General features: G+C 36.2%; 1 protein-coding gene across 4 annotated transcripts in view; it reads right to left on the bottom strand.

The window, feature by feature from the left end:
* kcnh5a (potassium voltage-gated channel, subfamily H (eag-related), member 5a) overlaps positions 1-27,290 on the bottom strand; it is a 79,085-nt gene that overhangs the window by 26,591 nt on the left and 25,204 nt on the right. For 3 of the 4 annotated variants that reach the window (XM_026291250.1, XM_026291249.1, XM_026291252.1), the window contains 4 exons: positions 27,162-27,277; positions 25,987-26,379; positions 19,704-19,796; positions 16,140-16,569 (listed from right to left, as the gene is read on the bottom strand). In XM_026291250.1, the coding sequence (XP_026147035.1) occupies positions 16,140-16,569; positions 19,704-19,796; positions 25,987-26,379; positions 27,162-27,277 (1,032 nt within the window). The remainder of the gene's footprint in view (positions 1-16,139; positions 16,570-19,703; positions 19,797-25,986; positions 26,380-27,161; positions 27,278-27,290) is intronic. The other variant, XM_026291251.1, reaches the window with a different exon arrangement.

The raw sequence follows: 27,290 nt of genomic DNA, 5'->3' as shown, positions 1-27,290 counted from the left end.
TATATAAAAATCAAGGGCTAGACTCAAGTGAGAGTGTCTAGAAGTATCTGGAGAGAAATGTGGGTTGTGATTTTATTTTTATTACTATATTATAACTATTATTATTGTCAAAAACATTAGTAATGTTAGGATTAATATATTAAGAACTAATAAAATCTGCCAAATGTCAAAGAATGTTTCAAGTATACACAGAAATTCTATTCAACGCCACAGCCAGCTATGTAGCTTTTTAGTCTGCTAATATATCTTTGCCAGAAAACATTGGCAATATCCCCCTAATCCTATCCCAACTTACACCCGAGCGTTTCCATGGAAACGCAGACCAAAATAGTTTCTGAAATCTATTGTTATTTTGTTACCAGTATGTTCTGAGAGGGCGGACAGGAAAAAATGGCTCAGACAGAAAGGATGAACAGCATCAGCAGAGAGGTAAGGTTCCAGTGGAAAGCGAGAGGCACTTCAAATCACATCAGTGACTGACAAGAGCCCAGTCCTTCAGAGAACAGAGCAGGGTCTGTGCACCAATCATCCTCACATTCACCCGCTTTTGACACGCATGGCAAAGACCAGCAGGAGCTTGATCAACATTAACGGTCTATGCAAACCAAAGCATTAATTAACTGCACATGTGAGTGAACGGAGGCTGAGTGATGATAGTACCGTCTGCACTCTGATGCAGCAATTCATTTCTAGCCGAGACACCAGCGACGCAGATCAATTTTGGGCCAATGATTCATCCGTGTGTCAGTCGTCTGCCTGTTTTTACTAGTGTTATCAATATGAACGAGTGCAATAAAGAGTCATCAACTGAGACATACTTTAAACTTGTCTGGTAGTCTAGAAATGTATGCACATAAGGCGATTACGTGCCAACCCACACGATTACAAACACCAGAATGAAAACTAACAGGGTCATTTAAACAGTTTCCTAGAGCTAATTGCAACACAATTACAAATACAATTCAATTCGACATGATGTACATGAGACATGTGTTTAGTGAGTAATTAAAGGATAAGTCCGAGTTTATAGGTAATCGATTAGGTTCATTTTTCAATGACTGAGTTCACAATGGTTTAAAGGTCATGCAAGCAAACGATAAACTAGAAGAAGCTGAGCTAACAGAATCGAGAGTCTCACTGCATTACACAGACTATGTGGAAATAGCGAATTTAGGGGAAACTAAAGAAGAAAAAAATTCAGAAAGAGAGAGAAAATGGGAAAGGATGATGTAAAGAAATGTAAACATAACTGGGGGTGGGGGGGGGTCTTTAAAAAAAACTCTACCATTCAAAAGTTTGGGATCAGTAAGTTTATTTATTTGATATTTTTTTACTCAATCTTGCAAGAATGCATTTAATTGGTCAGAAGTGACTGAAAATACATGTTTAATTTTACAAATATAAATATGTAATTATTAAGAAATTGTTCTTTTGATGATGCCCTTTGTTGATATTTTCTGGCATGAAACAGAAAAGATGACATTAAGCAGAATATCCAAACTGTTTTTTTTATTTTTATTTTTTCCCACAGTAAACGTGGATGGTAACCACGGATGTGGAAAAGTGTCCATAAGCAAAGATGATATGATTTGGAGTTGAGAGGATGCATGCGAAATTATGAAATTATCTCTTCGGCTTTTAGCACTGCCTCTGTAGTCTTACTTGATCTCCATGAGCGTCAAGCTCCATCAGTTCTGCATTACTTCACATTCATGGCCTAATCAAATCTACTGGAGACATGATAGTGGGTGGTCCCCTCTTGAGAAGGGAATATTATATTCCTATGGGTGTTGGATAAATGTTGATTGATGGAGGCAAAGAATGGTTGCGTGTTAGCCAGACATCATTTCTCATCGTCATTTCTGGCACCATCGTTTTCATAAATGTCTTCTCTCCTCCACTGAAGCAGACATTTTCTCATTAGGTCAGGGTAATAGCCAATTTGATGCCTTTTTATGGGGCGGTAATGGGAATAACAAAGGCCTTGCAGATGCACTTTTGATGATGGCTAATGAAATAAGAAAGAGTGGTACCGGACTGGAGAGGATTTTCGATTGGACTTGATCTTTCATGCGCTGCAAAGAGGAGGAGGAAATAGTCACCCTTACCCTTTGCAATTACAGTAAAATGATTCATGCTCTGTGGAGGAAGCTTGCCTTGAGCTGTTTTACTGTATTCAGACAGATTCTGTATTCTGAGTGCATGTAGAAGGTTCACCTATAAAAATGTCGTCCCAGGCCTGGAGCAGCCCAGATTAGAAAATACTGTTTATTGTTAAAAATATTCGAAGGAAGTGTTTCCCAAACAAAAGGTCACAGCCACCAGAGGTCGATGATGGAATTGCAGGGTTTTGTGAGATTGTGAAATAAATGGCAATTAAAAAAATCAAACTTTTTAAATAAAGCACCTAAAATTTTAATAAAATGTCAAGTTTAGTGGTCATTATACAAAGATATTTACATTTAAGTGCATATCTCAGATTTCTGGTGTACTTCAAGTACTTTACATGAAATTCACATGTGTACTTCACAAGAAAATATTAAATGATAGGGATCACGTGTGCTTAATTTAAAAAAAAAAACGTGTCTTGTTTTTTAAATAATTCTCTTCACCAAAAGGAAGGATAAAATATACTAAAGCTTAAGATATAAAATATTAACGGCACCTTTAAAATAAGTTTATTTTTCCTATTTTGCATAAGCATTAACCTCAATCAGTATTTTTAGATTTCTTTGAAAACCAGACCTAACGTCATTCGAGTCCAAATATCTTGTTTTCAATGGAATAGTCCTAAAAATTTAAGTTTGCTGAACGTGTTCCGTAAATGTTCATTTTTGGGTGAACTACTTTCCTTTAAGGATGTTTCAATGGCCAGCAAGTCAAAAATACTGAGTAAGAACATGATTTTTTTTTCAGTGTTGAATCACAATTACTGTCTTTTTGAATAACGAGCCCAGTAAAGGATCTACACTAGGCACAGCGATTCCCAAAGGCATCTGGGTCAAATTAACAGACTGTTCAGGCAGGTGTTAATAGCAACAGTTTTGATCCATTCTAATCTGTATCTTTACACTCAGCTTTGCAAAAAGTCTCAGAACAATCCCTCAGAGCGCCTTTACTCCGAGCATCAAAGGAATGATGCATTGCATCGCAGCATTGAAGAGGTTACGATCTCTAGGATGTGACAGTGATATTAAGAGCGATGACAGCACTACAAAGCGAATCCCTTGTAAAAGCTCCACTGCTCAATATCCAAGCTCTTATTAAATATTTACAGGGCTGACTCATGCGCTGCTCCAGTGAGCTGTGCTGCCCGGTGGCACGAAGTCGTGAGATGCAACCCCGCAGAGTCCACACAAGCCCTGCACGCGTAATTGTGTTGAACACATCCCAAAATAATAAGCGCAGCAATGTAGGACAATATTAACAAGATTAGGAAGGCAATGACTTAATACATGTAAGGCTGAGTCCCAGAGCTCCACAGCGACTTGATTTTGTTACGCGTGAGAAGTGGGCCTGTGAGCTCTGAGACGCATGTGGAGGAATGCAAATGTACTGTGTAGTCAAGCTTGCTATTCAATTCCTCCTCTGGCCAAAAGTTTCACACAGGAAAACATTGTCTGCGCGCTGTCTGTGATGTATTGAGAGACTGTAATTTACTGTTGGTAATGAGGCTATCCTATTTGGATATATAACACAATGTATTATTTAGCACTAGGACAAATAAAAACTAAACACTAGTGCTTGTCAGATTCTATTTACCAGCATCCACCATGGCACAAATAATGTGACTTAAAGTGTGTTTTGCATGTGAAAGATTATGGATTATGTATGCCACTTAAACATTAAATACAGTATATAATTTATTCAAAAGATCATGTTTTAGTGCACAATTGTGTGCTTTTAAGGCCTCTGCTTATTTTCTATTGAAGTGCTGAACAGGAACAAGGTGTGATGTCCTTCATCAGCATAGTCTGCTTCAGAGTCTGTGCTTCTGTATAAGAAGTGTGAAGGCTGTGGGAACCTCACCTCTAGCTCAGCTTGATCAGGTAGAACTGAACTCAGCGAGCAGATGCTGAAGGCCAGGTGTTTGCACAGTCACCATACTGACATCAAATTCAAGATCTTACTGTAACTTCATGAAGAATAAACTTTATTACCATTAAAATAACTGGTTTAACCATTCTAGTTTCTTAGAACTCAACGCATCTCTGACTTTTGCAAATCGTTTGTTTGTTTAGTATGCTCCTGGCAGAGCTTCACCATCAAGTATTAAAGGAATAGTTTGCCCAAAAATGAAAAATTTAAGAAATTCAGCATTACATCACTTGCTCTCCAATGGTTCTATAGCAGGAGAGTGAACTAGAGTCTAAACAGATGACACAAACATCACAATAATGCGTCAATTATCATGCATCTACATTAACATTTTTCTTCATTCTGACGACACCCATTCACTCCAGAGGATCCATTTAGTGAGCAAGTTATGTGTTTTTAAATGGCCTGAGGATGCACATTTTCAAATTTTTGTGTAAAATATTCCTTCAGTACAATCAACAGCAATATATCAAACAGTAACTCAGCTAAAAAGAAAACATTTTCACTCTCTATCAATGATTAACACTAATTTGATGATGTTAGGGTAACCTTAATGGACATAGATTATAGGTCAAATTTAACATGTCGTCCTTCAAAAGCTTTTTCTTTTCAGAAGTAATGGATTGAAAGTATAACAAAAGCAGGGACAGTCCCTCTGGGGCAACCTGGGGTTAAGCACTTTGCTCAGGGGCACAATGGTAATAGGGCCATGTGCTGCACTTTAGGCAGTTACGAGCATGTCATTTTGACCAAAGGAGACCAATTAAATCCACAATTTGAGCAGAACCCTCTTGCGTAGTCTTTAGTTTTATCCCTCAGTGCTACTTCCTATGAGAGGGGTTCTATAGAGGAGAGATGATGGCTGACATGCTATTCGTTCATACAGCTACAGTGGTGTACATTTATGTTGACTTGTACGTCCAGTATACTGTATGTTCAGATATAAAGAGCTAAAGTCCATGTTCATATTTTTTTTAGCACAAGTGAATGTGTTTTTGCTAACACATCACTCCCTAAAGTAATGTAACTGATTACTGATTTGATTACTTTGCTAAATTTCTAACAAACGAAACCAATCAAAAGCATCAGAAAAGCATCACTTTACTAAAAGGCGTCGTATCTCTAGTATCTACCTACCTACCTAGCTACCTACCTATGTTTCTGTTTATCTATTTACAGTATCTATCTACTTACCTACTAACCAATCTGTTTACTTAATTGTAGTTTCTATCTGTTCTGCAACTTCCAAAAATTGTGCTCCCTGAAACACCTCTATAAATCTATGCCCCATCTCAGAAAAAAGAAAGAAAGAAAAAGACTTGACTGATTCGATATTATTCTATAGGGCTTATTTGGGGCCTTAAAAGTACAGAAAGCCAAACATTACATTTATTTAAAGCTGCGTCTAGCACGATACACAAGGCCGAATGAAAGAAAGAACTATGAAATAAGCCTTCTGCCATTACTAATGCAGCTGAGTGAGCTCCTTTGATCACTATCTGTATATAGATAACCACCATACAACTATATAGTGCAACTATATGTATCTGTAAAACCCCACCAGACATAGATGGAAATTAAAAGAAGAAATACCAAGGGGCGAGCAAGAAGAGCGCTCTCAGATCAAACCCTCCCACTTAATGAAGATATTCAAACAAATTCTTCAAAAATGATATTAAAACATGCTGTCTTTAAAGAAAAGATGCATGTGATGAGATTTTTTACAACATTTCACTCACTTCCACTTCTGTTTAAAAATCATCATTGAGAAACTGTTTGGCATTATGTGAGCATGGAAGCAAAACTCTGAGTGACTGATTGAAATGTGCAGCACTCCTCTCGCTAGATGTACAGATGTAAGACTGCTGATCTGGTGATGGGTAAAGACGTCTGAATAACGTGACTCATTGCTAACAAGGATTATATTAGCATTCTTTCAGATTGATGAGTCATCATCCAGAGATCTCCCTGAGCATGATTTATTCAAGAGGAGATAGAGTTGTTCCTCACACTTCTGTAGTAATGATCAGTATGAGGGGGACAAAAGGTCCGCCCGGAAGGCAGAGGTTAACAGAGATTTGAACAAGTCATATATATACATACATAAATATCGCTAGAATCACATAATAATTTTTCCCCAAAGGACAAAGAAAACCAAGAAAACATGATTTCTCTGTATTACATAACAGTTTTGAGCCATGTACTAAGCTTACGTATTTAATGCACGGTCACAGTCGGGTCATCATACAGGCTTGTCACTTTCAGTTCCATATTTCTGTGTTAATAAATGAATGTCATATACGCTTTATTTACTTTATAGGTGAAGAATACAGTGGCTCTGTAAAGGAATTATGCAAATCACATAACAAAACGAGAAAGACTGAATGACAGGATCATTTATAAATCTGCCACAATCATGAGTGGAGGATGGTGTTCCATTACTGTACACATTGCTCCTTTTGTTTACTGTAGTTACAAATGTTGGGTTGGCGAGAGATTACAAGGAGCTGTTAATTATCAAGATTACTTCAAAATATTGAAAAAAGGAAATGTGTGTATGCTAGCATAACTTCCAGCAAAAACAATGCGATAAAACCCACCATGCTGCAATATTTCATTGGTTTGACTGATATTGATTTACTGTACATATATGCATGCATGAAAAATTACCTCATGGGTAACACTGCCGCCTAATTAAGTCGGACTATGAGTAGTTAGCGAATAAAATCCATGTTTTTTGTGCTGAAACACAGAAAATAAATTGATGCAAGTGTTTAGTGAATTATCCCAACCATCTTTCTGATACAATTCAGTCATTTTTCAGCCCTTATGAGGCGATGACCCAGATGAGCCTGTAATTGTAAGTTAATGTAATGCTCTAGTGCTTGGAGGAATAAACTCGGCTCAGTTCCAGCATCAGCCCAACAGGGATAGATGCCTTAACACACGCGGTCAGCTTCAGCAATTACTACAGTGCCTGAAGGCAGACACCATTTCTGTCCATCACTCTATTTCTCTCTCCCTGTGTTGTGCTTCTCTCCCATATCATTTAATATCTCACCTCTGCTCTTTGAATATTACTATAGAGCAGGACAAACACATTTTGTTCTTAAATAGTATTAGTTATAGATTGTAATAAGTAATACAAACAATCTCAACTGCATAGTCATACGGTCATTACCCTGCAAGTTGTTGGCATCTGGCTCTGATATTAGAGTCAAAAAAGCAGAGGGTGTTTGACGGTACATTTCTTCACAGCTGTCATGCAGCATGCAGCCTGTGACTCCTGTGTGCTGTCAACCTGCTGGAGATGTCCGGGATTTGCTCTTGAGCGAGTGCCACATTCACAGTCAATCTGTAATGTGTCACTTAAGATGAAGATTTATAAGGTCCACAACAGGGTCAGAAATTAACTTGGACTCCTGAAGTAATGCCACACTCCAAAGTGACCCAAATGTCAAACATACACTCACTGGCCACTTTATAAGGTACACCTTGCTAGTACCGGTTTACCTTCAGAAATGCCTTAATTCTTCATGGCATAGAGTCAACAAGGCGTTCGAAACATTCCTCAGATTTGTGACATGGTGCATTATCCTGCTGGAAGTAGCCATCAGAAGATGGGTACACTGTAGTCATAAAGGCATGGAGAAGGTCAGCAACAATACTCAGGTAGACTGTGGTGTTTAAAACATTCTCAATTGGTACTAAGGGGCCCAAAGTGTGCCAAGAAAATATCCCCCACACCATTACACCACCACCACCAGCCTGAACCATTGAGACAAGGCAGGATGGATCCATGCTTTTCAATTATCCATGTTCTTTACACCAAATTTTGACCCTATCATCTGAATGTCACAGCAGAAACTGAGACTCATCAGACCAGGCAATATTTTTACAATCTTCTATCGTCCAATTTTGGTGAGTCTGTGTGAATTGTAGCCTCCGTTTCCTGTTCTCAGCTGACAGTAGCAGCACCCGCTGTGGTCTTCTGCTGCTGTAGCCCATCTACTTCAGAGTTCAACCTGTTGTGCATTCAGAGATGGTATTCTGCATACATTGGTTGTAACAAGTGGTCATTTGAGTTACTGTTGCCTTTCTATCATCTCTAACCAGTCTGTCCATTCTCCTCTGACCTTTGACATTAACAAGGCATTTTTGTACACACAACATACACTAATAAAGTGGCCGGTGAGTGTCTATGTAAATACAAGTGTCTGAAATGAAATATATAGAGTTGATTCTGAGTGGCATTTTTTTTCTGACTAGTATTATACATACACATTTAATTTTACTTTAGTTAATTTTACTTAAAATTTTTACCAAGCTGATTGCTCACTAAAAACTCCCATTTTCAGACTAATACACAAACTCAGAATGCACATAAACACAAGAGTTGAGATTTATCACATGGACCACTCACATCCAGTCATAACCATTCATGTCCAATCATAATGCGAATGAAGGCATTGCTTCAGTTTGCATCAGTACTTTGTCAATGCATTGTTTTCTATAATGGAAGTATCAGCTTCAGTTTTTGCACCTGTTGTTTATCCCAGCGTTTACTCCTCACATCACTAGCTCCGCCTTTGCGCCATAGCTCATAACCAGAAGAGAAGAGGAATCGTTTTGAGGGGGAGAGGAGGTTACCATTTATGATTAAAGTTTACAAGGGAACATGAATAAAAAAAAATTAAAAGAATGAAGTATACAATAGAATGAATTCAACAAAGTTACAATAAACACTACAGTATTCCATTAAAAAATAAGAATTTTCCATTTAGATTTCAAGGTGAATTTAAGTATATTTTCCCCATTTCCCCGAAATAATTTCCAGTATTTCTATTACCTGCAACAGCCGTAGTCGTAATAATGTCTTACTAATAATGTCTTACTATTTAAATTTATTGATTCAATTTAATTAAGAATCTGACACAAAAGATGATGCATACATTTAATTAGGTTAGAAAAAATTGGGCTTTATAAAGCTAAAAATCAATTTAAACGTATTGGAAAAGTTAATTTCTGTTAGCCCTGAAAACTAATCACCATCACAGAATATGAAGATATTTAAAGGTGCACTGTGTAATTTTTAGCAGCATCTAGCAGTTTGTTGCAACCAACGGCTCAGTCCCCCGCTCAATCCTTCCTTTTAGAGAAGCTATGGTGGCCGACACTAAAGATGCCGTCGGTAAAGACAGCAGAGAGCAATGACATTTCTTTACAAAGGTAAATCAAGGAATTATATTTATTTAATTATTCAATAAATCAATGTTATTGCAAATGTTAATGTACTTGTTCATCATTGTGTCAGTGTTTTATTCGCAAAAGCAACAAAGAGACGAAACGTGCTGTGTAGAGCAGTTTGTCCGTTTAGGGCTACTGTAGAAACATGGTGGCGATTTCCATGTAAGGGGACCCGCGGTGTTTGTAGATTGAAATAGCTCAATCTAAGGAAATAAAAACATGACGGTTCGTTAAAGGCAGTATTAAAACCTGTCCAAGTACCAGCACAACACAATTAGCAAAATATGGTCTAATTATCGTAATCAACAAAATTCCAGAAAATATCAACATATCACTTTTTGTCATTATCGCACGCCCCTATATATATTCATTCTTGTCCTTGTACATATTTTTGTCAGCTACTATTTTAAGAAAAAATATATATATAAAAAACTATATTAGAAAAAATGGCATTTAGAATGATAAAGTTAATTTTGGTCACTTGACATTTACAGAATGCATTTATCAGAGTGCACTCTCTCTCCTTCTCAGTAGTGAGGTCAGAGATCTCTCTAAGCTTACAACAACAGAGGGATTTACATCATGTTGTCTATCTTCCCGAAACGAACCCTCCTTCACCTACTGCATTAAGTAACCTCGTCCTCTCTCCACATCGCTACAGTCAATACAGCACCTCAGAGAGGCACTCAGTGCCCTAAAGCTGGAGATGCACCACAACAGTCTCTATCACTTACATTTTCCACATCTGTCTCCCAGCAGTGCATGCTGGTTTGTGTTCATTTTCAACCCCAGTTTAAGTGCAAACATTTTCCAACTCCATTAGGCAGTAAACAGGCAAGAAATCTCTTGACGCCTACACCCTTAATAGTTCACAATATTATCCGACCCAGGGAATTATGAGTCTCCTGCCAAATGCGAGTCAGGCTTGATAATATGCTGGAATATTGACCAATAAAGGTGTCTGGCAAAACACCAAGAGCTCAAAAAAATTGTGTGTCAGATAATTTATCTCAAATTAATGCAGTTATACATGCATTATGCTGATCTTAAATTAGACACAGTTTGACTACAAATTCAGCTCAGTTCTGTACAGCATTGATTGTAGGTTCAATATACCTGTCATTTGAATGGACTGGGAGATCAATAAACCCTCTGGACCTTAAACTCCTGACACTTTCTACCCCCTACTTAAAAAGATGCACATAATGATGCATTGCATAATATATTTCAGCCACTGTCCCTGTTTGCTGTAAGACATTATGGGCGATCTAGTTTCTCTTTCCCAAGACTGCAGCAGGAGGAAAATGATTTGATTTACATTTGAATAGGTGCAAACCCAAAATGTCTTGGCAGAGAAAACAGCAGATGATTGTCAGAGGTGTGCTTATGAGAGAGAAGACTCATTAGAGTAATTATACACCAGGATACAACATCTTCGGGTTTGACTGTCCTTCAAATAGAAGAATGAGCCTTTTGCTATACCTGAGGTGCACTGAGAGCAGGGCTATAAATACAACTTAATATTATTGTACAATTACATAATAAATGTAAAGAAAAACTGTACTTAATTCCATAATAATTTATGAAATGCTGGCATATCGTTATTTATTTGATTAAAAAAATGTAATCACTTAAAGCACTGCTATTATCATGAAATTATATTACATCACATGCTATTATGAAGAACATGAAAAGGAGAGATGGTGAAAACAGCATCTGGACAGCCATGAGCTCAGGCACAGTCAGTATTTAGTCAGAGATGGCAGATCAATAACTTCACAAATGCAGGAATGCATCAGTGTATTGCGCTGACTGAACAAGTTAACACATCAGATTTCTTTGTGAATACTGCTGCTTATCGACATATGAAGCATGAAGAAAAGACATCCAGAACAACACTGTGCGACTGGAGTGCGAGTGGAAATGACTTTCCCATTGGGGTGTTTCAGACGTCCTGTCATACGCAACACATTCAACATGTCTAATAACATAGCCGTCATAGACAGATGTAAGTCTCCTTGAAATTATAGCTGTTGAAACAAATCTTACAAATCTAACTCTTACTGTCTTTATTACTTATAAATGCCCTAAAAACAAGTACACTTTAGCATTCTTTTAAAAAAAGTACTTACTATGGAAATAACACTACTATGGGAATAACAATAATATACTTAATAGCTGAATGAAATGTTTTCTAACACTTAACTGCATGTTAATTACAATTTAATGAAAATGTAGTATGGTTTAAACAGAGGAGAACAGTAGTGAAGTATTTTTTACTTAACTCAAGTAAATTAAAAAAGTATCTATAGTTTTTTTATAGTGTTTTTCTTCAGAAAACCTTACTTCACTACTTTCCAAAGCATAATGTCTTACTCTTTATTGAACTAAATTTCATATATAGAAGTTTTTGTTTGTTTTATCTTTAATACTTAAGAACAATAAACATGTAGCACTTTCTTGTATTCAAATTACAAACATACTGAAATTTCTGAATCTTTATGTATACTCATAAACTGAACAAGACAAGTAATGTAACTTTTGTTTGTTGACATGCAGAAAATGCACAGACACTTGCAGACTATAATGCCACTTTATGAGATGTGATTCCATTAGACATAGATCTGGTTCTTCTGATAATGTGTGCCTCACTGAAGGAAAATATCTCCCCTGTGCTGACTGTAACAGTCCCCTATAACAGTTGATGCTCAAAGATAGCTCAAAACGAGCCGCGGAGGGTCATTACGGCTACTGCCGAGCTCTATGAGATGAAGAAACTATCATATCGGTGTACCAGGAACACATAAACCTTTGGAAAACCCTTTGGGTGAGACCATTACTGCTGACTGACTTGTACTGCAGCAGCACTCTGGTCACTGCCAAAGAATGGACAAGGTTTATCGGTAGAGTCAAGCCCTATGAGACTGTGGTCACATGACCGCTTGGCCCCGAGGAGTCCTGATGCACAGAGCATCAGTTCCCTTACTCAGCATACACTATAAGTCTTAACCTCGACAGTATTAAAATGTGATGTTGCTCGGAGTCTTCTGAACTACAGCCTCGCATTTGTCTTACACCCTACTCAAGAGAATGAGCGAGACAAAGAGAGGGAGATGTGGACAATGTGGGCAATTTGTTATGTAATGTAAGTGTATGTATGTTTTATTAATCAGTCCAGGCAGCTCTTACAGGAATAGTTCTCCCAAAAATGAAAATCCTGTAATTTTCTCATTCTCATGTGGTTCCAAAACCATTTGATGTTTTGCTTAGGGACATGAAAGGATCATGTTGGAAATACAAAGCACTCTTTTTCACAAAGCACAGTTAAAGAGAGAAAAACGACCTGAGAACTGGACCAGTAAATGAATGCTTCTTTTTAGCTAATTCTTTTTAAATAACTGCTTGATCTGATTCTTTCAGGTATATTGTTATTGTCCACTAAAACTAAAAATGAGAATGAATCTGAAATAAAATTAAGTATAAATATGATATCAAAAACATGAATGTACAAAATATAAACAAACATTAGTAATGTTGCCTTGGCAAATAAAAGTAAAATCAGTGTTGGCTAAAGTACTAAAATAGCTAAATCTGAAATTAAAATAAATTAAATGTAAGTTGAATTATTTTTAAATATAACTAAAACTTAAACTAAAAAGGCAATTCACAATATTAATAAATACTAAAAAAAGTATATAAATCAAACAGGTTTTATGTATGTCTGGTTGGTAAGAACAATATTATATAATTAACTTATAAATAACATATATATGTGAAGCTTCTTGAAAATATCTTATTTCATATTCCACTTAAGTTTTTTATTTCTGGATCAACTGTCTCTTTAAGGGCCCCAGAAGCAGCAGAACCTGCTCTCTCTCCTCTCTCAATCCAACAAAGATACACTGAACCTTAACAAGCCCAGGATTTATGTTTAAAAAAAGAAGTACAAAGCAAATTTATGCACCGGCAAGAAGAACAAGAGTCTAAACTGTAGCTCTGTTTCACTAAAACAGCACAGCTGGCTTTAACATGGTGATTAACCTAATGCTAATTCCACAGATAATATAAATCCAGTCCCATTCATACAATGCATTAAACACTGATTCAGCATCACCACACAAAAAGTACATCCACAGATCCGTGATTAGCACACATATGACTCTAAGAACAGCCAATTGAACTCGGTTTGTGTAAATCAGCTTGTCTTTATGAATTCATATGGTTCATTAATTCTAAATGTCTGCTTCATAATAATCTAGTATTAGCTGGATTTGGCTAATGCAGTACAACAGAATACCACACAATGCACCATACTGTAGCACTGTGAGATAAATCCACAAGCAACACAAGACTTTCTCTCCATCTGCTGTCATTTGTGCAGACAGAGAGAAGTGTGACAGAATCGATTCAGAACAACCAAGCAATAAACCAACGGCAAGCACTGCGCTGCTCCACATCAGGAAATGATCAGCACTGCGACTCACTACCACTAAAACTGACCTGAAATAAGGTGGAGTACGCCAACTGAAACTACCTTTAGTCAGCTTTCCAATTAAAACTTGAAAGCTGAAGTGTGTCATTTCTGTGCTACTAGTGGCACTCATTGAAAGTGTGAAAAAGAAAAATCACACCACTGATTGAGTCACAAGTGTCACACTGTAAAATAAACAGAAATCACAGCTGAACAAAAAATTGATCTAAAGAACATTAGTAAATAAATAAATGCTGGTTTGATTTGGATAGATGGATCTTGTAAGGATGTTTAGATACTTTACTGAAAAGCAAGAGAAAAATAAGAAAATATTTTTTTGCACTACTGTTTGAAAAGCACAGTGTTTTTATACTCGTCACGAAGTTGACCTACAAATGGCTGACTCATAGTAGTCTCTGCATATTAAACTAGAATATAAAGCAGTATTTTAGCATCACAAAATTACTGTACTACACCTTGTACAACAATCTAACTGCTATTTGAATTTTACCAATGTATTGCCCTATATATATCTCTATCTCTTCCAAAACTGTGTGTTTAGCTGTGCCACTGTTACCAGTTTACTCACTGACACTGTTTTACAGCCTCCTGGGTGGCTCACTTTACGTTTCAAACAACAGCTTACAGTTTACTGTAGTTTATTCTATCGCTAGCCCTGTGGATCTGTAGAGGATTACTGATGGAACTGTTCAGTAACTCAAAAGCTGACCTGCACTACTCCTGGGCTGCTGCAGTACTTCTGAACATCAGAGAAACAGCAAGTGATTAGGGGATGAAGAGCAAACAGTGACATTATGGGTTCAGGAGGTTTTAAAGCACAAGTTTATAATGTTTTCAAAGGCGCATTGCAGGTGTTATTAGAACATGATGCAAATGTTTTTCTAAACAGAAATCCTGCAAAGGCAGAAAATAGTTTTATATTACATTATGTGATGTTATGTGATACTATTACTGTGTCTGCAATGCTTTTATATAGCACTTAAAGTTTGCTGATATGCCCTGATTGGTGAGAATTTAATAAACACTCTGATGCAATTTTAAGTGCATTCCCTACCTTGAAGTTCAGCTTAAACGATAAAGGATACACTGATATAAAAATTCTGGACGATACCAAAAGCTGCTAATTCTTTTCATATTTTGGATGATAATAATGTGAAAATTCATCGAATTTCTACAGTATTTTTTCAACAACAACAAAAAAAAAGATAGAAATGTAAATCAATTATTTTAAATGCTACAAGTGAATTTTGGCATTACTACATTCATTATAATGTATAAGATATTTATTGCTAAAGACATATAACCCTGTTTGACAGTTTTCTCAACTGCTTACACACAAAATCTTTACTTGTCACAATTTCTGAAACGTAACTGTCAAACACTAGAAGCACTCTCCAGATCTGCAAACCATACACTAATTCTTCGCCTTTGACTCAGTTTTCACTTTTACAAAACACAACACACAATTCTCTATGTAACACACACACAAATCAAACAGGAATTAACATTTGTTTGCAAATGTTTTGAATGCAGTGATTCATTTTCCAAGAGATGTGAGGCATTTCGCATTTTGTGTGTGCAATTCTTGGATTGGTGTGTTTTGAAATCTTTGAAAAAAAGAGGCAAAGTTTTGAAAATGTAAGTTTAAAAAAAAAAACTGTAAAGGATTATGTTAGATGACTGCAAAAACAAGTTATATATATATATATATATATATATATATATATATATATATATACATATATATATATATATATATATATATAAAATTAAAGGAATAGTTCACCCAAAAAGCAATATTCTGGATATAGGATTCAAATTTTAGCCAGAAGCAATGGTTTGAAGCTAAAATGTCTTAATGATGGATTTGTTTCTTACAAACACGCAGCTTTTCACTTCACAAGATTTTAATTGATGGACTGCATTCCTGTGTATTACTTATGAATTATTGTAATGTTTTTACCAGCTGTTTGGACTCTCATTCTGACGGCACCCATTCACTCCATTGGTGAGCAAGTTATGTAATGCTAAATTTCTCCTGTTCTGATGAAGAAACAAACTCATCTATAGCTTGAATGGCCTTAGTGTGTGTATATTTTTAAAATATTTAAAATTTGGGGTGAACTATTCCTTTAAATATATATAATGTAGCGCTACCAATATAAAGACTAATATCAGTCAACAAAAGTAATGCCATCGATATATTGTGCCTCCCTAATCTCCATACATTTACCAACCACCTAGAGCTCAATCTATCTATTAAAGCATCCACAAAGCAAGGAAACCATTTAGTGATACTTACAGCCCACCATCATCATGGCCACCGAGAAGATCTTCTCCCCGTCTGTAGTAGGTGCAATGTTCCCAAAGCCAATGGTGGTGAGACTTGTCATGGTGAAATAGAGAGATGATATGTAGAGTGTGTGTTTACTGGGACCGCCTTCCCACTGGCCAGAGCCACTGGCATTGTAGCGGTATGGTGTGCCAATGCTGATAGCCAACTGATAAAGCCAGCTCTCCCTCTTGAGGTTGTTGGTGCCCTCATCGATGATCTCGTAATCACCAATGCTGTACCAGATGCAGGCCAGCCAATGTGCCACCAGGCCAAAGACACACACCAGTAAAACTAACACAGCAGCACCGTATTCCAGATAGTGGTCCAATTTGCGTGCCACTCGACCCAGACGGAGTAAACGCACCACTTTTAATGAGCTGAACAGGCTGCTGAGACCCTGGCGAAGAAACAGAGAATGTATCATCAGAGATGGTAATAACATGTTAACACTATAGCTGTTAACTATTAACTCCATCACAAATCATGTTATAAAAATATATGGGGGGAAAAATCTATAAAACTTTTCATGGCACAACTGATTAGCAGCCAAGGAGCTTGTTGCTTAATTTTCAAATACTACTTGCTGTAGCATTTGCAGCGCGCTTCAGAAACCCTTCACCTCCCCAGCTCCACCTGTATAGATCTACTATAGCGTGATTTCATTTAATGATTTTTTTTTTATCATGTATCAGTTGGAAACCTTCCAACAAATGATTACAACTATATTGTCGTTATCATTTTATGGTGTGAACATATATCTTAACAAAACAATATTTTGACAATATTTTCAAAAAACTGTTGCACTTTTTTATGGGAAAAACTAGATAATAAGATTTTATTTTGGAGAACTGAATCTTTCAATGAGAGTTTTTAATGAGACTGAAATCAGTTGTCACTTTACAGTATGTCCATGAAAAGATCTAAGTTTTTTTTATTTAGAATTTATTTATATTCTTTATATTCAAGTCATTGTATGTATCAAAATACATTTCTGTATTTTAAAAGAAATCCAGACAAAACAAATAAATAAATAACTTTTTACATTTTACTTTCATGCAGCATATTATTGCCTAGTGTTGGTTGGTGACATGCTTTTCTGTGTGCTTTTCTTTTTTCTATGTAAATGAGCTGGAAAGAAAACAATTGGGTAAGAAAAGGCTTAGAAACATAAAGACATATTCATCTTGGCATGTGCCATCTTATATTGATAAGGTGCACTTGAAAGGCTTAGTTAACATAGTTCATGACTTTTAAAAAAAGTCAGGTGTGGATTTCAAGGTGAGATCATCTATGTTCACTTGAACATGAATAATTCCAGGTTGATGGGTGTCATATAGCTCCAGAGACCTGGTCTTTCAGCCTATAACCACTTTGATCTGCCAGCTTTCATGTCAGAGGAGGAGAGGATGGAAAGCTGGGATTCCACGACTGATCCTACCACTCCATCCGCCATATCCAAAGAGAATCTAAGATCTCATGAGTGAACAAAGTTGTTTTATTGATCAGGCAAATTCTTTTGAGTTTATGAAAGATTACAGCTAATAGTTTGGATGTACTGTATGTTGTGGAGACTGTATCATTAAAGTGTGGAATAAATGTGGTCTTTATGGCTCTGAAAGCAAAATAAAGAGGATGCTTTCACTCAGCTACGCCCACGCTTGCACTTTATCCCTTTAAACAAAAGCTTAAACATTACTTGTCAGCTTCAGGCCAATGCAGATTATAGGTCTTTAAAGAAAAAGCCCACTCTGATTAACATATATTTGTAAAAAGTTTGCTTAACATACACAAATACAGCATTAACTCATTGGTAGGCAAATGAAGAATATGAAGACATTTTCTGCACGCATTGTAGGGGGAGGTCTGTAGAATAGACTTAATATGGTGTTATACTACAATCTAAGGGTTCACTTAAGTTCACAGTTAAATAGGTTTAATCGCTGGAGTTTGCTTGCTAAAAGGCATTTCTACACAAATGCAATATCCAACTGAAACGGAATCAGATCACATGACCCAAATGTGTGCACTACAAGTGGCATGAGCCAATATACATTTACAATATACTTTTTAAAATGACAAATTGCTAACATTAAATTCCCAAATTATTGTACCTAAATAAAAAAAAAATTAAGCATTTAAAAAAAAAAAATGATGAAATATGAAAAAGTTAATTTATTTTTTAATGGATATTTGAAAATTTAATTTCAATGTTCAAAATGTATTATGATCAATAGCTGAATTAAAATTATAATACTATAAATCAGTAATACTGAATTAACAGTATTAAAATCATTAGTGTTTTTAACACTGACTTTAAATGAGCATTGGATAATAATTGTAAAATTAGAGGAAATGAGTATAACAATTGATACAAATAAATTAACAAAGCTCTAATATCAGCTGATAATGCATCCACACAGGAAATTAAGCATAAATAAATATCAATGAAGTACCTAACTAAAAAATCTGCAATTTCTTATTGAATTTAAGACAAAAAAAGCCTATTTAATGCATTTTCTGTGATTCAACCTGCAGGTTTCACAGCTGAAAGTTTCTTATCTTATAGAGAACAGCTGAGAGGTTATCTGGAGGACAAAATGGAATAATGCCTTCTGTGCAGACACTTGATGGAATTCACTTTTCAAGCTGGTAGAGCGAAAACGAGGGGGTGAGAAGTAAGTATACCTAATTGTTGCATCCTCAACAGCTTTGGACTGTCAGCCCAGAACTGTTTATAAATAGTGTCCGTGATGTGCACCTCACAGGTTTAATTAGCATTTGCTCCACCGAGGATTTCTGCGTTTTTGTTCCAGCCGTCACATAATCAAAAGGCTAATTTCTCAAACATGCTTTATGTTCCTGAAAGGAGCAATTTTCCCTAGACACTGACACGGAGGAAGGAAGGTAAAAATAGATGTGTTCATTCTGCAATATTGCATGAAATCCTAAGGCTTTTATTACACTAGCAAAAAAAAAAAAAGCCATGCTAATTTTGGCAACACAGTCAACCTCCCAGGCGAAGCAGCTCCTAATGGATACTTTTCCAAGTAATTTATCATTTTGAGGGCCTATATCTAATTTTCAGCTGTGCTTATGTAGCATTTAGTAAACCATAAAGTTTTTTTGTCTTTGTCTTTGAGGCCAAACAGATGAATAGCTTTCGGGTGTGAACATCAGAGGTTATGAGTGCTCATAAATGTTCAGTTTGATGTGACGACCCCACAGTTGTATCATGGGATAATGGAAAAGAGAAACATTAATTGGTGAAACATGCTGCGTGTGGCTGTGTGTGTCAGGGTATGGGGAATGAAGCTTGTGCAGTCTAATTTGAATTGACTCGCATCTAAAAACACTTTAGATAAACAAACACACTAAGGGGTGCAGCATTCAGAGTAACATTAGCATAAATTAGAGAGCCATTAGTGCATCTCCGCTCAACATTGAATAGGAGAGAGGTTACTGAACTGCTGTACAAATGAGAAAATGGGACAGAAGAGCCTTAAACAACCCAAGAAAGTTATGCGAACTTACAGGCAACATCGAGTCCTCCGCACGTGTGGCATTTCGTTGAGAGTGGGCCGCAGCTGGCAAGTGGCCCACTGCAGAAGAGTCTGCAATGGGATCCTAAGTCAGAAAGACAGAGGCAGACGTTTCACTTCATGCCAAACTACGCTCGCGCATGCATATAAAAAGCACAGAGATGGACTTTAGGATTCAAGAGACCCATTTACAGATATTAGATCTGAACAGCATCACACTGAACGCGTCAAACTAATTAGTTTGAACGGAACAGCAGATGTATGCGGGAAGAATGTCATATCAAGATGCTAAAAACAAAAAACAAAAGCGTTATACAACCAGTGTTCTATAACAACATCTGACATGTCCTTATATGCCCTTCCAGAAAAAAACCTGTGTGAAATGACTGTGTGAAATGATTAAAGGAATAGTTCACTTGAAATCTCTGTCATCACTCATTCAAAAGCTATATACATCAGTATATTCATATTGATGTTTTACACACAACAAAAACTATACAGTGTCCAAATGGCTTTCAAGCTTTCAAAAATAATTTTAAAACAAGATAGCTTTTAGTGAGGAACAAACACAACCACACATTATGTCTTGCAGAAAACATATATTGAAAAAGATTTTAGTTGAGTTTTTTTAAAACTCTATTTTTATATTTTAAGTATATAGGTTTACAGTTTTTGTGTTTGTTTTTATTTATTTATTTATTTTTTAAGTGTTCATTCTTAATACTTAATATCATGCAGTTTAGCTTTTCAGTGAATGTATATTTCATTAATTCATCTACAGTATCTTTTAACCACACTATAGATAGTAATAAATAAACTGAATCATTTTCTATTGAGGTTTATGCAATTACTATTTGCTGGTGGGAAAAAAAACTTTAAGATATGAAGTCTTAATATCTTATTCAATTGTGCTTCTCAAATAAATGTATTTTTCATTTAAATGTATTAATTTTAAAAGGAATAAAGACAAAAATATGAATTAAGAAAAGTATATCCTTGTACAGGTGGTATAGGGCACTGGTTACCAAAATTCCATACGCATTTACAATTATTAAATATGTATATATTCAATAGGCATATAAGCAATACGAGTTGCCTTGGTCACTGTGAAATTGGGAAACTGTATGGTAAAGGATTTCTTAATAATTTCATTTTGGAAAAAAAAAAAGTAATACAAGTTTGGAACGATAGGTGAAGGACTAAATGAAGACAGAATTTGTATTTATATATCCCATTACTACATGCCAGAAAGAGCAGGTATTACACAACACAAGTCAAGAGACCAGAATAACCAATAAACAGGGACATGTGGCCCACAGGGGACACAAAGACAGAACAGTCTCCAGTTCATAGAAAAACATCTGACAGCCACATCAATCCCCATGACAGACAGTCACACACACACTGGAGCATTTTAGAAGGAGCAAACTTTTTTTTTTTTGTGACATCACTATGTTTCAGTTTGTTTAGCTTTCAAATGTACATAAAAACTGCAAAATAATTTTCTTGTTTTATTTTATTTATTTTTTTTGTTTATCATTTGTTTGCCAATTTTAAATCTAACAATCAGCATTGTTGCTTATAACAATAAAAACTGTTTGATAATTGTATAGTAAAACAATTTAAAATTATGAAAATATTTTTATATATTATAATTTATAAAGATTCTTATTATTCTTATTATTATTAGTGTTGATCATTTGCACTGTCATCTTGATAAATGCCCTTGGTTTCCGGATCTCAGTGGGGGTCTAACACATTGCACACTGTCATTAACACCTGCCAACTCAACAAGTGTCTTGCTAAGGTTGTGGTTTGTGTCAGGTTCGGGAGACAATTCACTGGGGGCCAGCTGAGTGTGACATTTCAACAGCAGCGGTGTCAGAGGCCATCAGCTTTCATAAAAACACTCTCTGCTGATAAACATATACAGTACGCACAATATAAACATGCACATTGGCATGTATGCACATTCCAAAAACACATGCATAATTCTATAACTATATCTGATTCCTTCTTTATTAGTACTACAGCTTTATTAGTATCTACGGCTGTCTTAAAGATGTCAGTCATCTTAATAAAGTTTCATAAATGTTTCTCTAAAGTTTATAGATTAATTTTTCGCTGTGTTGTTTTTTTATTGCTACTGTATATTGCTCTATGAAAATGAAAAAAACTTTATATTATGTATATCAATATCTACAGTATATACATATATATATCTAATATAACTAAAAATACAACATAAATTGTGTTTAATCACAAAATGATCACTAAGTATAAAGAAATGAAGTAGCTGCACAAACAAGCATTACTTCTCTCCTTTTTCGTTTATACAGACCATCTATTTGAGACATAACCTTAACTGAACTTGCAGATTTCAACCACAGCAGGAGTGATACAGCAGTGGCACATGGTCCCACATGCCACGGGAACACTTTATTGAGATCTGGGCACACTGCAGATTTGGGACTTCATTGTGTTCCAGTGATGCAGAGACTAATGCATTCCAACAACATCACCACAATGGGAAAGGATGCCTGTTGCCTGGGCAACCGTGAACTTACAGCACCAATAGGAATCAGAAGAGTTATTTTATTGGATGAATATATCATACTATGCATATGGAGATTAATAATGTAAAGAAGCTCAAAGCAGAATCATATTTCATTCTGAATGTCCACAGTCGCCCAATTTAACCTACAGCCATTAGGACGCCTGTGCCCATTTAAAGTTTTTTTGGATGATCACTTCCATGCAGCTCTCTATATTAGATCCTTCAGACAGATAAAAAAATATATATATATTGGCAAGTAAAATCTCCCACTGATCCTCCAGAAGAACTTGAAGTACACAAAAGTGACTTCTCAATATATCTTCTTTTATGTTTATATTAAACTTTGAGTCACAGAAACCTTCTCATTTGGCAAATACTGCCTCCTGCGCCAAATATATACCAAAGCAGCTCTAAACAAGGAAAAGTCTAACACACAATTGATATCACACAACCAAGGCTTGAGTGGGCCGCAGCCCATGGGCCCTGCCCTTGTAGGAGGCTCACCTTTGCCCAATTTACATTTATTTGATTTGTTCGTTATATGCCAGTCAGAATTCAGAAATTATAAGCCGTATTTCCACTGCGCACGTAAGATCTAAACAGGCCAGCCGGGCTACAGCTTAAGCTGGGCATACACTATGCGATTTTCGTTCGATTTTGTCATGTCAGAAATTTATATTTTTGAGGATATCGCACAGTTTAATCATCAACTGCCCAAAACTCAGTGCTTTTCCCCCTCACTGTGCCTGCATGAAAATAGAACTTTAACTATTTAATTTTTAATAGGGAGATATTTTCATAAAATAATGTTATCACAATGTGAACCATTGTCCATCATTTTGCAATTAGTGATAAAGATAAACATGAAGCAAAATTATAAATATTTTAAATATTTTAAAACAATAATATGTTTTAAACCATGAAAGCGAACCATTGCATGCCACACAAACAATGTTCAAACTGCATGAGCGTTATGCCCATGAAGAAGTTTTAAACTCCAGTCAATTCATTAAGCTACAGAAAGTGAAAGTAAAAACTGACTGACATATGCATCTAACACTTAACGGCACATATTCTTAGAGGAGATGAGAGACATTGGGTATAAGCCTTCATTTATAAAAAATAATAATAATAATCTCTTATAGCTGATATATGGCCTACATAGTGAACAAGTATTTTGTGTTAAACAAATTTCACATTTTCATTAACCTATTCATCATTCAATCATTTAATTAATGATTATTACAGTGTTCGGACATATGCCACTTTAGACTGACTTTTAATTATAGGCCTATTTATTGTATAATATATCTAAATGTTCAAATCATTTATAATGAGGAGTAAGCTAAGATGATGCTTTTTTTCTGGATATCGTCCATGTACAGTGTCATCGTCTGCACGACTCATGTATTTCACACGAACAGTGTGAGCACATAAATTGTGAGCTTTGACTTTACATCACATATGATTTGCTTGTACAGTATGGTACCTTGATGCCCGGCCTTACAACTACGACTTTCGAGGTCACAATCAAAAAGCATAAACTGGTATTTATGATTATTTCACATAGAATAATGACACACGTATTGAATTGCGTCTGCACAGCTGGTTTATCACATGGCTACTTTAAACAGCTCTTTTAAGCCTTTAGCCAAAGAGCACACATTTAGAAAGATAATGATACATTCTCAAATGTTCACACCTCATTTCTTTACAGAGGATGATTCTATATTACTATATTAATGTTCCACTAAATTATGCGATCATCTGATTGGTTTTGAATGCTCTCTCCCATGATTATAGCCTAAACATGTTGCGTATTAATTGTACTATTTACCTAAAGCAGCGGTTTACAACTCCTGCCCTCCCACCCCCAGCTCTGCATATTTAGCATGTTTCTCTTATCTTACACACCTGATTCAGACAACCAGCTTGTTAGAAGAGAGCTACGTGATTGAACACTGTTCCAATTGACATGATCCCTATAAAGTGTTCACTGCTCCCTATGCCCTGAGCAGGGGAAATCCGTTGAAGTTTACTTCACTTCGGAAAATTAATTCATGGAATTGCACTGTGCTGCTGCCTGCAGCGTCTTCTCATACAGACATAACTTACTAGAGAAGTGTGACATAATATACCTCTGTAAATAAAGCCAATTTAAATCCTTATCTTGCACACTTTAATGCCCTTTGAATGGAATACACGCTCGCTTCGAACTGGAATCATGGTAAATATCTGGTGATGTCCACTCCCCTGGACACTTATGGTCAAACAGAACAAATGTCTGATGTAATAATAGAAACATATAAAGTATGCAGAGCACTGTGGGTGCGAGGACTGGAGTTGAAAACCACTGACCTAAAGTATATGTTTGTGTATTTCGTGTTACTCCTCAATGATGTTCTGTTTGAGGGCATTTGTTATGTGTATAGGTCCCAAACACAACCTCAAGCCCAGGGCCCCCGCCCCACTAATTCCTGCCCTGAACACAACCATCTCAGTCCGTCCTAGCCTCTCCTTCAACACACATCTACACAGACTCCAGAAATCACGCAGCCCACTTATCACTGAACTGTCTGGCTGGGCTGAGACCATTTAGGCTAATGCCCAGTACCGTGAGGCAGCCACTGATATGGAAAGAGATGGCGATAATGGATATAGTTTTCACGTCAGATTTTCAGCCTCAAGAAATGTTGGAGGGAAAGAGACCACTCAATCCCGCTACTTTCTCTCGAGAAAAATAAAGCATTCCTGACGTGCACAAAAACGTGCATGCAACACCACTCGTGCAAGTCAAAGACAACAGCACAAGCTGCATTCGCTTCTTCTCAGATGGAAATGTATGCTGGAGAAATCCTGTGCAAACAGTTATTACTGCAAACATGATGCACAGATGAATAATCACCAACTTTAGAAACATGGAGGAGGATCAATTATAATGCAAGAGCTGAGTACAGAAAATTTGATTGGAATACTCCATAAACATAACACCAAAAGTAATACAATTTAAGAAGATGAAGGTTTATTGATTTGTGCTTTTTGCCTATGATTGGTCATTGGAGAACAATCAGATATGTTATATTTGATCAAATAAACTGTAAACAAAAAGATTTTAGCTTGGCAGTGATTTGGATTAAAGAAATAATGCACAGAGTAAATAGTTTCAAAGTCTTCTGCAGTTAAATCATCACTTAAGGAATGAAAGTATTTAGTTAAATCATTATGACAGCAGAGTCCAACAAATAAAAGCAAATCTATAATGATAAACCATGATGACCACATCATTCATCATTATTCATCACAAGTCTGTTTATCAGAGGATGTAAACTATGGCTCGGGATGGAATTTAACCATTCTGGCAACGATTCAGATTCCTCTTAAAGATTCTGATTGAATAACTGTTCCATTAATGATTCTTTTAATTTTGAGGAAGAAATATTTGGGGGAAAAGAAGAGTATTGTGGTAACAAATGTAATTAATTCCCTTATTTGTTCATAAAATACCACTGAGAAAATCAAGTAAGTCAGATTAATAAAAAAATAAAAATAAAAAACTGTTCCAAGTGATTCATTTATATCTGCGATATATATATATATATATTCATGCTATGCTATGTTTTAAAAGTTTGGGGTCAGTACTTTTATTCAGTATATATATACACATTGTAGCTACATTGATATTGTTCAAATAAATGTCTGTCTTCAACGCTGTGCTTACCTCATCCACGTTTTCAAAGGCATTAATGATGTCATAGGGCAGGCAAGAGAGCAGGTCTATGACAAACCAGGTCTTCAAGTAGTTCATGCGTATGAGCTTCGGGTCAGATATGACCTCTCCTCCAGGTCCCACAAAAGTTGTATGAAAGTTCAACACAATATCCACAAGGAAGATGACATCCACCACGCTGTCCAGTACCAACCACACCAGGTTGTTCTGTTTGGTCTTAAAGGACACATTGTAGGGCACCATGATGGCCGTGTAGAAGGTGAGGATGAGGATGACCCAGTCCCAAGTGGTCTTGAAGGTGCAGTAGTGCAATATAATGTGAGGTGGAGTTTTAGGAGCCTCTTGCTTATATTGAGGGAGGATGTCCGAGCCCAGCTGAAGAGCCTTGGAAAGACAGAAAATGCAATTAATTAAAACAATATTGCTGGAATCACTTTCAGAATGATTTTTCCAGCTAATGAATGATATAACACTCACATCTAATCCGAATTCCCCCTTTATGTTTGACTTTAAAGAGCTCAAGCATTTAAAGCGATAGACGACAAAAATACAGCATTTGCTTAAAATACAGAACATTATTGTACACTGGTGTAAACGATTATTAATCTTTATAGTTCTTGGTATTCTCTAAAAATATCTTATCTTACAAAATACAGTGAGTTTTTAAGGATGCTTTAACTGTTTTAAGACGAAATACTGATTATGAAATTGCAGCGCAACAAGACCACCATGACAAATCATCCTGGTCTAAGCTGGTCTATTGCCCTGTAAAACTGATGCACTGTAAGGAATATATACTTCATGAAAGGGCACCATAAAATATAATATAGTGAAAAGTTTTAGAGGCATAAAGCTTATGTCAGCAGTCACTGGACAGAGTCAACTATCATTTGTCTGGAAATGAAGTCAAATTTTATTTCTTCCATGTGGGACTGAAGACAAAGGCAGCTGACCTTTTTATATGTGCATATATATGTGTGTGGGTCAGGTTTTGCCTTCACAGTGAGGTCCAAATGACCCCAAAAAGACTCGGCTACAAAACCTGACCAGTCAAAGGTCTTTGCAATGAAAAAAAAGCTGAATATAGATTTAGTGAAAATGCAAAAAGGCTTATATGAAGGTCAGAAGTATGGTCAAAAACAAAAATGTGTGTGTGTGACGCTCACCTCTGCCAGTCGTGAATGCTTGTGGCTGACCTCAGTCTTGTTCATAGGTGTGAGCTGCTGAAGTGTACTCCGGCTATTGGTTAATGCCCTGGTCAGCCTGGCAAACTTGGTCCATCCTGCCACACAGAG

The sequence above is a fragment of the Carassius auratus genome, chromosome 20 (genome assembly GCF_003368295.1).
Source record: "Carassius auratus strain Wakin chromosome 20, ASM336829v1, whole genome shotgun sequence".
Classification (NCBI taxonomy): Eukaryota; Metazoa; Chordata; class Actinopteri; order Cypriniformes; family Cyprinidae; genus Carassius; species Carassius auratus.
Note: the sequence above shows the minus strand (reverse complement) of the source record. Positions and strands in the feature narration are given on the sequence as shown.